This window comes from Drosophila miranda, chromosome 3, assembly GCF_003369915.1.
Source record: "Drosophila miranda strain MSH22 chromosome 3, D.miranda_PacBio2.1, whole genome shotgun sequence".
NCBI lineage: Eukaryota > Metazoa > Arthropoda > Insecta > Diptera > Drosophilidae > Drosophila > Drosophila miranda.
Window position 1 is genome coordinate 23257374 of NC_046676.1, and position 14553 is coordinate 23271926.

The 14553-nt window shown below is 47.3% G+C and overlaps 4 protein-coding genes across 14 annotated transcripts; 2 read left to right on the top strand and 2 right to left on the bottom strand.

Moving 5' to 3' along the window:
* Positions 1 to 1877: 1877 nt before the first annotated feature.
* Positions 1878 to 3660, top strand: LOC117185700. The gene is made up of 4 exons (XM_033390604.1): positions 1878 to 1994; positions 2261 to 2314; positions 2379 to 2536; positions 2588 to 3660. The coding sequence occupies exons 1-4, from the start codon at positions 1893 to 1895 to the stop codon at positions 3600 to 3602; spliced, it is 1329 nt and encodes a 442-aa protein (XP_033246495.1). The 5' UTR covers positions 1878 to 1892; the 3' UTR covers positions 3603 to 3660.
* LOC108158610 (PRADC1-like protein) lies at positions 3655 to 4635 on the bottom strand. Its single transcript, XM_017291084.2, has 2 exons — positions 4238 to 4635; positions 3655 to 4165 (listed from the first exon to the last, which is right to left on the bottom strand). The coding sequence occupies exons 1-2, from the start codon at positions 4534 to 4536 to the stop codon at positions 3871 to 3873; spliced, it is 594 nt and encodes a 197-aa protein (XP_017146573.1). The 5' UTR covers positions 4537 to 4635; the 3' UTR covers positions 3655 to 3870.
* Positions 4636 to 5236: 601 nt separating this feature from the next.
* On the top strand, positions 5237 to 7211 carry LOC108158612 (CCHC-type zinc finger protein CG3800). Its single transcript, XM_017291088.2, has one exon. The coding sequence runs from the start codon at positions 5421 to 5423 to the stop codon at positions 5898 to 5900; it is 480 nt and encodes a 159-aa protein (XP_017146577.1). The 5' UTR covers positions 5237 to 5420; the 3' UTR covers positions 5901 to 7211.
* Positions 7212 to 8140: 929 nt separating this feature from the next.
* Positions 8141 to 14553, bottom strand: LOC117185701 (receptor expression-enhancing protein 1). Of its 11 annotated transcripts, none has more exons than XM_033390598.1 (9): positions 14189 to 14553; positions 14049 to 14120; positions 12797 to 12869; positions 12537 to 12734; positions 12321 to 12434; positions 9974 to 10245; positions 9781 to 9907; positions 8874 to 9714; positions 8556 to 8648 (listed from the first exon to the last, which is right to left on the bottom strand). In XM_033390598.1, the coding sequence occupies exons 2-8, from the start codon at positions 14078 to 14080 to the stop codon at positions 8875 to 8877; spliced, it is 1656 nt and encodes a 551-aa protein (XP_033246489.1). In that variant the 5' UTR covers positions 14081 to 14120; positions 14189 to 14553; the 3' UTR covers positions 8556 to 8648; position 8874. The 11 variants fall into 11 exon arrangements, with proteins under 11 accessions (XP_033246493.1, XP_033246491.1, XP_033246487.1 ...); XM_033390599.1 differs by having other exon boundaries at positions 8874 to 9711; positions 14185 to 14553; XM_033390597.1 differs by having other exon boundaries at positions 14185 to 14553.

Sequence of the window (14553 nt, forward strand, 5' to 3'; positions counted from 1 at the left end):
CAGACAGACAAGAACCGATATGTACGTACTCGTATACTCGTATCTGGACATCCCGCTTCAAACCTCGAACATATCATCGTCAACGTCAGCATCGGCCATTGGAACTGAACTGAACCTGCGGCTTCTCTATGCGGCGAGACTGTGGCTTGGTCATGGCACTGCTACTGGCACTGGTACTGGTACTGAAACTGGACTGAGTCGAACACTTCTCCCAATCTGCCCCTCGCTCATTCTCTCTGCATATATCCCTCTCGATTCATTGCGAAAACGTTGGACAACATTTTAAGTGAGCTCCACTTCAGTGGGACAACAACAAAAAAGTTTTTTTAACCACTTGCGACTTGCATTCAATTTTACTTAATTACTTTCGACGTAAATTTCGAAACTTTAATACCAATAAAGAGGGAGAGAGGTGACAATGTGGATGGAAAGATGGGTAAAGGGTAAGGAAGAGGAATAAAAGATAAAGCGACTCAAAGTTTCACTTACACGACATCGAACTGTTAAGAGATGAGGAACCACATTATGTTTACCCAAAGAAAGCTCACAAAGAACAGTAGATTACTCACATGGGAACACCATCGAGTATGAGAGAGAACAGTATGCAGTACTTACCATTTAACATGAGAACATTCCGAAGCTGTTTCCGACATGTTCTCAATATATTTTATCACCCAGGTGTGCGTTCTGCCAATAAATCGTCTTGAATGGGATTTAGAAAAGATCAGTCTAGTGTTTATACAGATCGCAGGTGTTTCCAAATCGTTTTCAGTATCGCTGGTTACTATATATGATTGGATTGATAAACGAACACTTTCTTCTTATTAATTAATTGTGTGTTCTAACAGCTTGCAAATAATGAATGGAATTTTTATGGAAACAATGGAGTGATTACACAGCTTTCAGAAAGCTCACACACCAGCGTAAGTATTTTTTGTTGTCAAATCAGTAGCATAATGAGCAATTTTGAGTTAACTATGTACATAATTAGAGAATTATAATGGATAACTATGAGAAGCAATTATGTATTGCTAACACATTCTCCGATCATATTTCTATCATTGAAAAAAAATAGTCTGCAATATTAATTCACTTTTCACAGTAATTCATCCTCCCAATAATCTTGCAATTCCTATAGCTTCCAGATTCTCGAAGTTATCATTCAATCGCAAGGGAGAGAGTGAGCTGAGAGACCCCTGACGCACTCTCTCTCTCTCTCTCTCACTGCACTTTTAGTATGTACGTCACACTCTCTTTAGATAACACGACACGCCTGCGAAAACAATAGCATAATCAGCATCTTTCTCCCTTCCCAGAGCTTGGAAAGCAAAAGCGCGATATCACACACACGCCAACACGATCCGGCGAAAGCGTAACAAAGGAAAACCCTCACTGTAGAGTCTAGACACGCGATAATAGAACAGATCAGTCTTACGTACAAATATATGTTGTATCACATAGGAATTACATATGTACCTACATATTTTTGATATGGAACCGAGCAACATACTCGTGTACATATATGCAAATATAGTGACCGGTAGATAGTGCTCGCCGATAACAGGGCTGATTCCTATCTAAACTGTAACAGGTGCCCAGCAGACTGGAGCAGGCTGGAGCCGTTGGGCCCCGAGATAAAACTGATTGATAAGGGGGTGTAGGTGGGGGGTGGGTGGGAGGAGAACGCTGGCGAGAACACACAAAGCTCGAAGAGAGCTTGGGGGCAGGAAAGCTTCGTTTTTTTGTCATCTCGTTTATGATTATTACTGTATCTCTCTCTTTGTCTCTCCCCTTTGGGGTGTTTGTGTGTGTGCGTGTGTGTGTCTGTACCGTACCGTGCCGTTCGGGGCTCGAGTTTCAATTTATTCAATTTACCGTTACAGTTGCAATTGATGACGACGCCGACGAGCACACCAGCAGCAGCCATAACAGAGGAGGAGCTTTGGAGCAGTCGCGCCACCTCAGCCGCTTCATCCTGGCTGCACGACGAGCTCGTAAGTGTTGGGGCTGCTCTCAGTAGTGGCTCAACCGCCAGCCGGCGATCATCTCTCCATTGTACTCTCTCTATCCAACACACACCACACCCTCCCCGCGTTATGAGTGTTTGTGCATTAATCTCTTGTTACTGTTATTGTTATTGTTACTGTTACCGTTGTATGTGATACTCTCCCTCTGTCCGTCTGTCATGTATCGCAATAATGCGGACAGTTCTTTCTGTTTCATCAATCGTCTCAATGGGAATCCCAACGATGACCTGCAGCAGCCCGGGGAACACGAGCCGACCTCCGCCCTGCTGGACTATTGCAAGCGAAAGGTGATGCCATCAACATCAGTTAACCAACCAGACGATCGTGTGATAATCTTTCATTCTTCCACAGTTTCTGCGTCCCTATGTCACTATCTTGACCCTGGTTGGGCTCAACCCCATCTCGACAGACATGAGCAATGTGAGGGCCTGCTGCAGCTATGTCCAGGCGCTGATGGTGCTCTTCATCCTCCTGATGGGCTATACCCTACGCTACATCTGTGGCTACAGGTGAGCAATTGAATACCGAAGCGTGCACAAGTTAATCCTGCTTTTTTCCAGAGGCGATCGCGGTTTTACTAGCTATAGGGATATACGACCCATTAACAACAGCACGGATAGCGGTATCGCCCCACCAAACACCATCGGCGAGCTGCTCTTTGGATATGTGGTGCCGAGTGCCTTCAACCTGCTGGCCTTTGTGTCTGCTGTGTTGGTGTGCAAGGTGATCGACCACGAGCAGCTGCAGAACCTCATCGAACGGGTGTTCCTGATGTCCGCCAAGCCCAAGAGACTGTGCCGGATGCTTTGGCTTTATTTGGGACTGGCCCTGGCCCTACTCATGCTGCTCTTTGCCTACGCTTGCGCTGTGGTGGTCATGCAGCCAGCTCAGATCATCAAGGTGGCCTGGATAGCCGACGCCCTGAGCGACTGGGAGCTGTGCCTGCGCACTGGATTGCTGTGCACCATACTGCTGCAGGACCTGGTGGAGATAGTTATATTGAGTAACTACTATATCGAGTGCTACTTGCTGAAGGTTCACCTGGAGTCGTTGTCGCACAAACTACTGATGCACTCCATCGATTCGCTGGACTGGATGCGGGAGGTGCTGGAGTTCCGCAAGCTCCTGGATCGTCTTAACCAGCACGTGTCCGTTCCCGTGTGCTTCCTGATTGTGATGAATCTGTCCTATGCTTTCGCCGGCATGGTCTATCTGTTTAAGGACTTTGATTTTCACTTCTGTGCCTTGCAGCTGGTCCTGCTGAACATCGCCAATGTTATGCTGTGGCTGTTCCTCGGCCTGCTGCCCTTCTTCGTGGCCTCCTCGGTGACTCGCGTCTGCCAGAGCGCCCAGGCCAATGGCCACCAGATCAGAGTGCGTCCATTTGTCTACCACAATACCTCCGCAGAAGATCTCAACTCGACCCTGCTCTTTGCCTCGTCGCTGGACATGTCCGCCAAGCTCTTCCGCATGCCCATCCAACCGAACTACCTGTGCTTCGCCATCCTTGTCGTCGTCATAGTGATACTCACACTTGGCATGTGCCTGAATCTCACGGCCCTGGGCAAGATCTAATCTACATACATCTACGCCTACATTTAATAAAGATTTATGGTATTTGTCTAGCTTAAAACTTTCCGACTTGTCTGCCTCTCGGCAATTTATTTACAATTTACGATTTGGTTTTGCCTCTAGTTACGATTTAGCTACTTATGGAAAAACTATAAGCTTAGTCTCAGTTTTCGTTACTATCGCTGCTTCAGTACTGACTAAGTATGCACTTTGGTTTTAGATCGATCGGGTATGCCTCTGCCGGATCCTCCCAGCGTCATTCAGGGTCTAGTCACCATCCGAGCCACGGCGGGTGATTGATTTTCGATGGCGGGGTAAAGGTCAGGTTTACTGGTATATTTATGAGGGCATGCACCCGCTTCAGTCGCTGCAGCGTGGACCGTATGATCACGCCGTTCTTCCCCAGCAGGAAGCCCGCAGGTATTGAAGCATCTCTTTTGGAGTTGTCGTGGATCATCTCGATGTAGTGGTCGAATTCTGGTGAATTCGGATTGTACTCGGTGATGATGGCGCCCACGGCCCCGGCCATCTCCGCCTGCAGGGTCTTGCTGAGGAAGGAGCACTCTCTGTAAGTGCCACGCACATTGAATTTTGTTAGATAAAACTGTGGTCGAATCTTATCAATTCCATCCGCTTACCCCCTGTCCATGAGAGCGATACTTCCATGAAGATCACGTGTGTTGCGCAGCTTCTGGCAGGCGCCTGGGGGATCAGTCAGCACCAGAGGGACGCCTTCGAACTTCTCCGAGAAGGTAACGCCGAAATCCTTCGCTGGCCGTAGTCTGTAGGTGTATTCTAGGTCTTGCGGCGATATGATTTCAAAAAACACGTCACCCGCAATTATGTCCTGTGTTGTAATGGGAATCGAAATCGTGGTGGTGGCTCGGATGCATCGGATGCTCAAGATGGAAGCAACCACTAACCAAACAATCAACATTTTGGACACACACGCATAACTCACACAAAAAATGTTTGTTGCAAAAACAAACCAATTCTCATTATTTGACTGCAAAACTATCGATTGCACAAACAGCCGAACCGATGTATTAGTATGAACAGCGGCGATTTTGACAACGCCAAAATATCGAGTATCGAGTATTTTCACGGTCGGTATTGCACGAACTGAAGTACTCGATGCTGGAATCGATTTTAGTGGCAGAATTAGCACAACATAAGTACAAATTGTAATTTAACTATGTACTTGTTGCTTATTAAGTTGTTGTGTAATATTCTATTCCTGGTTTTTAGCACTTTTTTAACACAGGCCGGTTGGCCTGGCGTGCCCTTAATGTAACAGTCGATAACAAATTGGCATGGGCACATTGGGCTGGAAGCAACAATTCGCAAGGTGAAATTGGGTCATTGGTATCAGGGTCAACATGGTCAATAGTATTATCGTCAAGAAGGTCAATTGATAGCTGAAAAAAATAGATTTGAAAAAGCACAGATACATTTGCCGGAAACGTAACTGTCAGTTGACTACCACAGAGTTTAAAATTTTTTCAGTTGTCGATTTCATCCCGAAGTGAGAGCACCTCGAACCAGTGTTTGCAGAGCCAACCGCGTGGACTTTCAGTGTTGCAATTTTTGCGTTTCAAAGCAACTCTGATTGGTTTTTTCGTACTCGATACTTGTGCCATTGTACTAGTTCTGTGGTAGCCATTTTAATTTTTGGCGTCGAAAATACGGCGAGGAAATTGGCCGGACCCTGTGGTTTTTCGCATTTAACGCAAGCAGTTTGTAGTCCTCGAGCAGGCAACGTGTGTGTCAAAGACCAGAAGTGTTTAACTTATACAAATAACCAAGTTCCAATCCAGTACAATGTCGATGTCTGCCACGTGCTACAAGTGTAACCGGCCGGGCCACTTTGCCCGGGACTGCAGTCTCGGAGGCGGTGGGCCAGGAGGTGGCGGACCAGGTGGTGGTATGCGTGGCGGCGATGGCGGCGGTATGCGCCGCAACCGCGAGAAGTGCTACAAATGCAACCAATTTGGGCACTTTGCACGTGCCTGCCCTGAGGAGGCTGAGCGGTGCTACCGCTGCAACGGCATTGGCCACATCTCGAAGGACTGCACCCAGGCCGACAACCCGACCTGCTACCGGTGCAACAAGACTGGCCACTGGGTCCGCAACTGTCCCGAGGCCGTTAACGAGCGCGGCCCGGCCAATGTGTCGTGCTACAAGTGCAACCGCACTGGACACATCTCCAAGCACTGCCCGGAGACATCCAAGACTTGCTATGGCTGCGGCAAGAGCGGACATCTGAGACGCGAGTGCGATGAGAAGGGCGGACGGAACTAGGAGCAGACCCAGTACCGCGCTTCAAATTGAAAATCAACGAAGAAGAAGAAAATTTAAACACGAAAAAAAATTACAAAAATGAAAAATCAATTTGCTACAACATTCACAAAGCCAGCCAACAACAACAAGCGACAGCAGCACCCAAGTCAAGATCAACCCCCAACCATCACTACCACCACCCCAAACAAACACAACTACACATACTCCCATCGCACCCAAACACACTCACACCTACGATATTGGCACCTTAATCTAACCATCATCTATCCAAGAATCAACCAACAACCACTCTTGCATCTCTGATTCCAAAAGCTGAGCCTGCAGCGCGGTGCCAACGTTCCAAAATATGATGAAGAAACTTTTGAGAAAGTAGAAGAAGAACCACCCAGCCGAATATGATGAGGAGCTGAAGCAGAAGAAGAGGATCGGATCGAGAAAGGAAGGAGAGCACAGTAGACGCGGGGTGAGAGACGGCGGAGACGACGATAGCAACGGCAGCTGTGCAGCCAAGCAGACGATGATGATGAAGAAGACGACGACGTCGATGCGACCCAATTTGTAAGATGAGACTAAACCCCAAACAACAAGAAAAACCAACAACCAACCACTTTATTATAATTATGTATGATTATGCTGCGAAAAAGTGTTTGAATTTACTAATTACATTATAACGAATGGAATGAAAACTATATAAGAATATATAAATACCTTAAAAATACTATAAAGCGATCCTATTAGGAGTTCCACACCAGAAGAAAAAAGTAAATAAAAAGTATAAAAAACAAAAGCAAAGAAGCAAGCGAAGAGACCACGTTACTACTCCATCCAGCTGCTGCCGGCGAGCCATAGGAATTATTATACACATGATGATGATGATATAGTATACCCAAACAGTCTGCCTACCAACCTACCTTTACCACCACCACCAGCACCCATAACCATCCACACCACCACCAGAGAATCACCAAACCAATCCCCAAGCAAGACGAAACTCGCCCGGCAAGATCTCGAGCGGGGTACAAGCGGAGCTAGCTAAGCCGGAGGGGCAGCAAACAAGAACAGAAGACACAAGAGCAGGGAGCACATCAGCGATGGTAGAAAGAGACACTGGAGGAGATATGTAGACGACGAACAGATGAGAAGAACACAGAACAGAGCCCCAGTTGTAATACACTTTCAGTTGTAACGAGACACCTACGAGGAGAGATGCGAAACCTACGATGAAGAAAATGAAAATTCAAATATCACTGTGATTGTTTTTTAATTGTAAATTAAAATGCTGGAGCTGCTGATTTGAGTCAAAAAAAATAATCCCATGCCATGTGTCGTCTTTGCTCATTTATTCTTTATCTGTTCTTTCTTTTTCTTTTTAGCAAATTGTTGGGGCCGGGCGGGAGCCGATCTCTGATCACCGGTTCTCTTGTGATCTCTTTCGTTGCTCTTCTGCTCTTTTCTTTGTTTCGTGGGCAACCAGTTTTTGGTGTGGTGCCGGTAAAGTTGCAGCTGTGAGCGAACACATGGCACGGGCAGCTGATGGGGGCTCTGTCTGCCCTGCTCGATCTCTGACTCAGCTTTTGGAGGAAGAGTGTGCCTGCCTGCCCGGCAAAAATCTGCCATTGTCTTCGAGTGTGTGTTTTCTGCTTTCTTTGCGCCGTTTCCTTGTGCATTTTATGTACAAGTACACGCACACACTTGCACGCAAGTAAACGTACATACATACATACACACATTAAATGAATACCTCGAAGCAAAGTACAGTCGTCGCCGAGTGCTGCTAATGGTGAAAACTCGCAGGCGGCGACAACGACCCATACATACATACAAGCATACACGTAGAGAGGTGACTGTTGGGCGAGAGAGAAAAAGAGAGGAGGAACAAGCATGATATGATTGCTGCGCGGGGGGGGATGACTGCGAAACTTCAATTCCGTTGCGCCCGCTGCCATGCTGTTGCACTTAGCAACAAGTCTCGCCTGGTCTGGTCTGGTCGCCCGGGCGACTGTGATTGAGGGTCAAGGTCAGGCTCTCCGCGCATCAGCTGCTGCGCGCATGTGTAAAAGAAGTTTCTTGATTCCCGGAGTTTGGGAAACGACGCCTCTCCTGGTGGTGGGCCCAAGCCGGTTTTGCATGACTTCTTTGTGTAGAAAACGCGGGGAAACATCCAGTTAACGCGCCATTTAGCCAGGGTTACCCGCGAGGGTCGTCTGGAAGATCATCCAGAACAACTCTGTCTTTGTCAGTTTGTTTGGTAGATTTTTTTTATTGAATGCTCAATTACATTATTAGGAATTTATGCTACAAATTGATAGGTTTCCGATTCTGGTTTCGGTTTATTTTGGTTAGAACATTTGTTGGATAGGGGGCTGCTGGGACACACACTTAACGGCAAACGAGTCGTGAAATGAACATCAAATATCAACTACAGCGCACCTAAAACTCGAATAGAATTACAAACAAAGTACACAATGCATATGTAGAGCTACATCATCGTAATCAGTATCAATATCAGTATTAAGTTACAATTTAAACTAAAACTTGAGGTTCTGTACGCTTGGACACCATTTAAAACCCGTATTGAGCAGAAGACGAATACACAGAATAGATCCTCCGTCTGTCCATCTACTTTTCCGACTTGTTTCGCGTCTTGGCCTGGCTAGAAGATGATGTTGCCATTCCTATCTGGGATTTTTCAGTCCTGCGGCTGCTGGTCCTGGGCAAGGTGGTGCAGCTAGTAGACATGGATTTGTCCTGAAACAAGGGAGCAGTGGGATCTTTTATTTATAGATTGTGGTGGGGTTACAGGAAACAGTCCAAAGAACATGCTGGAAATACTGAAAATGTTGGTTAGTAACGCAACTGTACAAAGGGGGTAGGGGCCATGGAGGTTAGGAGCTGACACGCCGCCCTGCGATGAACGAGCAAAACGAACACTTGGATGAGCTTGGATTAGAACGGACTCCCGGCAGGGCTTACTTTAGATCTCCGTCTCCCTAACCGGCACTGGCTCGTCTGGCATGGGGGCTGCCAGCTGACTGGGATTAGCTTTGTTACGCAGCACGTTAGCTTTGATATTCTGGAACAGTTGGCCGATACCTGACTTGCGTTCTACACTGCCAGTCGACGTCTGGCTAATGGCATCTGGTTGGGGACTCAGCGAGTGTCGCTTTGGTGGCCGCGGAGGCGGAGGCGGTGGTGCTCGTCCCTTACCATGCACGGCCCTGGGACGCAGCGAAGGGGAGGGAGAAGGTGACATCTGTACCTCTGGCTCTAGTTGGGCCCGAAAGCTGTGCTTGATCTCCTCCAAAGTGGCGCGCAGTTCCCGTGGCGACACTGGCCTCGATCGTTCGGACGGTTCCGGATCTGTATCTGTGGCCAAAGAGCGTACTACCAGCACAAAAGGATCTATGACGGGTGCTGCTAAATCAGTTAGTTTGCTCTCGGTGGTTGGAGTGGCTTCATCCGACCGAATAGGTTCATCTGTTTGCAAAGTTTTTGTCTTGGTTTCAGTTGGAATCAAATGCTCCACTGCCTCGTCTTTGGTTTTCATATTTTCCGCTTCAAATGGATCTTCTTTCTTTGGTTCTCCACATGACAGAACTTCGAGCTCTGCGGCTCTCTCTTCTTCATCTGTTTTTATCAACGGCATGGCTTCATAGAAGTCATCCTCTTCTGCATCCTCTTCATCAACTTCATGATGTGTGATCCTCTCGACATTGTGAAAACCCTTTAATTCTTCTGCCCTTTCCTGGCGAACATCTTGAAAGTATAGCTGATTCTCCAAAAATACCTCGTCTCTCATCTCCTCCAGCAACTGCTAACCAACACCAATCTCTAGATGGATTAAGAAAGTCATGGAAGAAAAGACACGCATCATGCCTACCTCATTGCGCTTGGACTTGACACGGCCCTTGGAAGCATTTGTCATGGACGAAGTGCGACTGAGTCCACTAATCGGTTCGGCACTGGAGTAGCCAGAGCTGATGTCATCCTGGCTGCGTATGTTGTAGCTAAATGGAACATTAAATACGAAAATTATACTGTGTTTCAGTTTGGTTTAAGATTCCAGCACTCACTTGAAGTCACCCGCATTCTTGGCGGTCACATCTACCTCCGTAAAGTACATCCCAGTGGAGTGACGCGTGCCGCTGGCAGATCTGCCCACGGGCGTCTGGTTGCGTGGCCGTAGGAGTCGCGTTGCAGTTGGCTGTGTGCGCATCACCACCGACGAGGACATGGGCGACCTCATCACCACGTCCAGCTCATCCTGGGTGCGGTGCATATCTGGCTCGCTCAGATCACTGAGGCTGTAGCTCCTCTTGATCGTCTGAACCAGATTGCCGCCGCCCTTTCGTGGGAGGATTATAGTAGAGATAGGACATTGAGTAAAAGCATTTGCCTTTAAATAATTTAATTAAACTAAACAATTATCGTAAAAATACATAGGAATAATAAGAGACATGAAAGGAGGAGTAATCATATACATGTGCGAGAACAGAAATCAAAGAGCTTCCAGCTGGCGCCGGGATTAGATGGTATGTGTACATATGTGCTGGGTATCGCTGAGTGTATAAAATTCGATCATTCGCTGAGTATCTATTGGTGCCGGAGGCCTGTCTGGTGCCGGCGTCGCATTTAGTCGTTCTCCACATCCACGTCGGGTGTGGGCTCGCGCAGCCTGCGGCGTGCTCGCACCCCTTGCGTAGTAGCACCGGGAGCCTCTAGATCCGGGGTGCGGCTGACACGTTTGACGGGTGCTCTGGAGGTAGCAGCTGCGGCTCTTCGGGGCTGCGCCCTGCGTGCTGGCAAATCACGTAGACGAGCCGCTCCAGCATCATGCGGCGGCTCCTCCTCCCTCATCTCTTGTATAACCACTCCGCGACGCTGTGGCTCGAGCTCAGCATAGCTCTCGATACCGCTCAACGAGTTGGACCGAGGCAGCCAATCTTCCAAGCCATCCATCATGTCCTGATTCCTCCTGACCGCAGAAAGATCACTAGCCGACTGCGAGTTTTGCAGGCTGCGGGCCGGATCCGGAGTTGTCATCGAAAAGGTCTGGCGGCGGTTAGCGGATTAGTAGCAGGCAGGCGGGCAGGTGCAGGTGGTTCAGTTAGGGTTGGTTTGGTTTGGTGGGTTAAATGCAAAGAAACGTAAGTGTAAAAAACGAAAGAGTTAATCAAAAATGAGGCAAACGAAAAGTCTTAAATTGAAATGAATTTCAGTTGAGGCAAACGAACGACACACACACACACACTCTGGGCCTGAACTGTACCCATGGCATTCCCCACATATCTATTTTTATGCCCTACCCTAGAGGAGACTCGGAATTGGAATGGAAATGATGCAACTGGTGGTGGGGGCACGGGAATGGGGTCTCTGATATCACAGTGGAATATAAATCTAGCGGTGAGGAGTGCCTGGCTAATGCCATGCCGGTGCATAAAGGAAATTTCCCATTTCTTTGTCTTGATTTCGGACAAAGCCCTGAACAAGGGTTTCCAGTAATACGATGACTAATTATATTATGACAAATCAATAAGGAATTCATTCCACTACTCAAGCCATCGCATTCTTCGTATGGCTCTTTCTCATTTAGCATTAATCAACTCTTTGACCTATATCAACACACCAAATCATCCAAGTATTATTTATTACTATATGCACTATCTTTCAGGGAGCTGGTCGCTCCTCTCCAGAATTAATCTGGCCAAAACAATGTAGCGTCTCGAGTGTCTTGGCCCCCATTTCAAGTGTTTATGTGGAGCTGGCCAGCAAATGTGCCTTGGGAATACGTGTACACTTGTACTCGTACAGCTGCTCCGCTCCCTGCTCTAGTATGAGTTTGTTCATTTTTTGTTTTTATTACATTATTTCAACATGTTCGTTTATCTGCTAGTATCTTCTCTATCGGGTTTCGTGTATATGTGTGTAATGTACTATATTGAGATTTAGCTGCACAAAAGAGAACAACAAACTAAAGACTAAATCGAAACAAACACGCAAATGGCACAAAGAGCATTCAATTCTATTCGTTTAAACAAAATAATATTAAAAGTAAAAGTGAAGATAAGAGAACGCGAGCTCTCATGATGATGATGATTATGGTGATGGTGATGAGGTGGATGATGATGCTGCTGCTGGTGCTGCTGGGGCTGCTGCTTTGGCGATGATCAAGAAGAGCGCGCGCGAGAGTATTGCGCAAAATTATATATCTATTTAGAACGACCGAAAGATGCTGCGGAGACGGAGGCGACTCTCTTTTGTTGCTCATTTTATGCAACGACGCTGGAGGCAATTGAAAATGGCGAAATGAATTGTGTGGCGAGCGAGCAAAGGGAGTGAGCGGATTAGTGTGTGTTTTGTGTGGTTGTGGCTAATTGCAGGGACGTGTGGTGGGTGGTGGGGGATGGGTGTAAAGATTACCTTTATGGCTGTCTGCATTATGACATTGGTGGCATAGTTGACTCCTTTGGAGCCCAGTTGTAGCACCGCCGAATATCCCCGCTCTGTGGCCTGAGTCAAATATTCGTCGATTTCCTACACAAAGAGAGAGGAGAAACCATAATATACAGAGAGCGTTAAACGTATGTATGCATATGTATATGGATAGTTATATGAGAATATATATATATATCACACCTGTTCGTGGCGCGTCAACATGGGATGCACAAACTTGCGATACAATGTGGAGCTGCCCTTTGTGGCTGGCGATAGCAGCCAGAATACCAGAACCACCTTGACCTCATAGTAGAATGGAAACCAGGATATAAAGATGTCTGTGAATGTTTCAATGCAGGTGAAAAATGCAAAGACAATCCAGTACATCATCCATTTTACCTATAGATAAATAGTTGCTCGATTTCTATTGGGAATGCGGGAAAGATCTATGCTCTACTCACGTATTCCTTAACGTTCTTGGTGCGCACCGCCTTGTACGAAGCATAGGCCGGATATAGGGTGCCGAAGAACAATCTGAAAGCGGGAAACAATAAACTCTGTGCACAAGTCCGCGGCGCTAAAAATATAATGATGAGCGAACAGATGCAGGCTGTGTTGAAGGAGAGACAAGGCAATGGCCAGCGCTGCAGCAAATCTAGGAGTCTGCCCAGTGCGTTCAGATTCTGCACGACTTTGGGAGTGGGCGGAGGCACGGGCTGCTCGACTATGTAGGGGCCATTGTAATCATCTACGAAATCACTGTCCAAAGAGCTAAGAGAGTCCCCTAGCTGGTATAACGGCAGCTGATTCGGATGCCGCTGGTTGGCATAAATGAACTTTGGATAGACGGGGACTACATTCTCCTGCTGATGCTGGTGCTCTTCCTCCAGCGAGTAGCTGCGCCCATAGACGCTTCCTGCCGGGTGACGCAGGCGTTTAATATTAACTGGCCGCTGATAGAAAATCGGCTCCTGCTGATAGAATGGCCGGCTCATGGCGATGGCGATGCATTGCCAGCACCCGAAAATTTGTTGCGGTTCCTAGCGGCTAGAATGCCGAGCACAGACTACTGGCCAAGGCAGGCAGAGAGCACAGTGCAAGCCCGTCTAATGCTCAGGCGGGGGGTCTATTAATAAACGAACGCTCGGCACATATTGTTAGTCTCGCTGAGAGACAGCAACAGCAGACGCCAGCCACAGCAGCAGCACGTTTATGCGGAAGATTGCGAAAGATTCACCCGATCGACATGGATCACGATATTCCTACCCTCCCCTATAGTAATCTACTCGATCCCGGAGCAATTGTTGATTAGATTGCAGCACTCTATTTATACTGACAATAGTTTAGCACGGAGTTGCTGCGGACAGAAGGCAGACGACTTGAGTGTGGCCTCGTTCGGGGTCGGACCATATTGGGCAAGGCGAGTGCGTCGGCCTCACGGGGCAGCCATATTTGGGTGCAGTTCAATTGAGGGTTACGTTACACGTACGAGAGTACATATGGCACCGAACGGTACTTCTCCACCACGCACCAACGCTCGAGCAAATCACAGACCAGAAGCGTGACGCCCACACAATTAGGAAGCAGAAATGACTTTCGTTGCGGCTGGAGCGCAAGGCCGAGCTTCGACCAACTTTTTTGGGGGTCAATCCCACTCGTTCTCCGTTTGGTGTGGTGTGTGCTGGAGTGGAAGTTTGTATTTGTACTACTCACATTAGAAGTCGTGAAATCAAGCTGCTGATCATCTTGAAGGCCTTGCTTGTCCGCGCACGTATGTCCTTTGTTCTATAATAGAAAAGTCAATCGTAATTACGCGTATTTCTCCCTGTTCTCATCTCCTTTTCCTTACCCACTTTTCTTCTATCACTTTTTCTTGCACTACATACAATTTTTTTTAGTATTTTTATTTCTAACTGCAACACTAACAAATTTTTGAACAAAAGTTCTATTATAATTCGATTTTGTGACTACTTAAGTGGAGTCTGCTGAGGTTTGAAGAGGACTCCTCTACAACGCAATTTAGCACCGTGTTGCACGTCTCCGCTTTGCACTGCGGCTGTCACCCAACTAGGCTACAGTTTTTTGTGCATTTTTCGGTCGAAATCGCTTGTTTTGTGCACTGCTTTTTGCCTGCATTGCCCGCGCGAACAACAATGCTTTTGTTTAACACAAAAAACGCTTGCGTGCAGGACAGAGACAGACGAACAACAACAAAAAT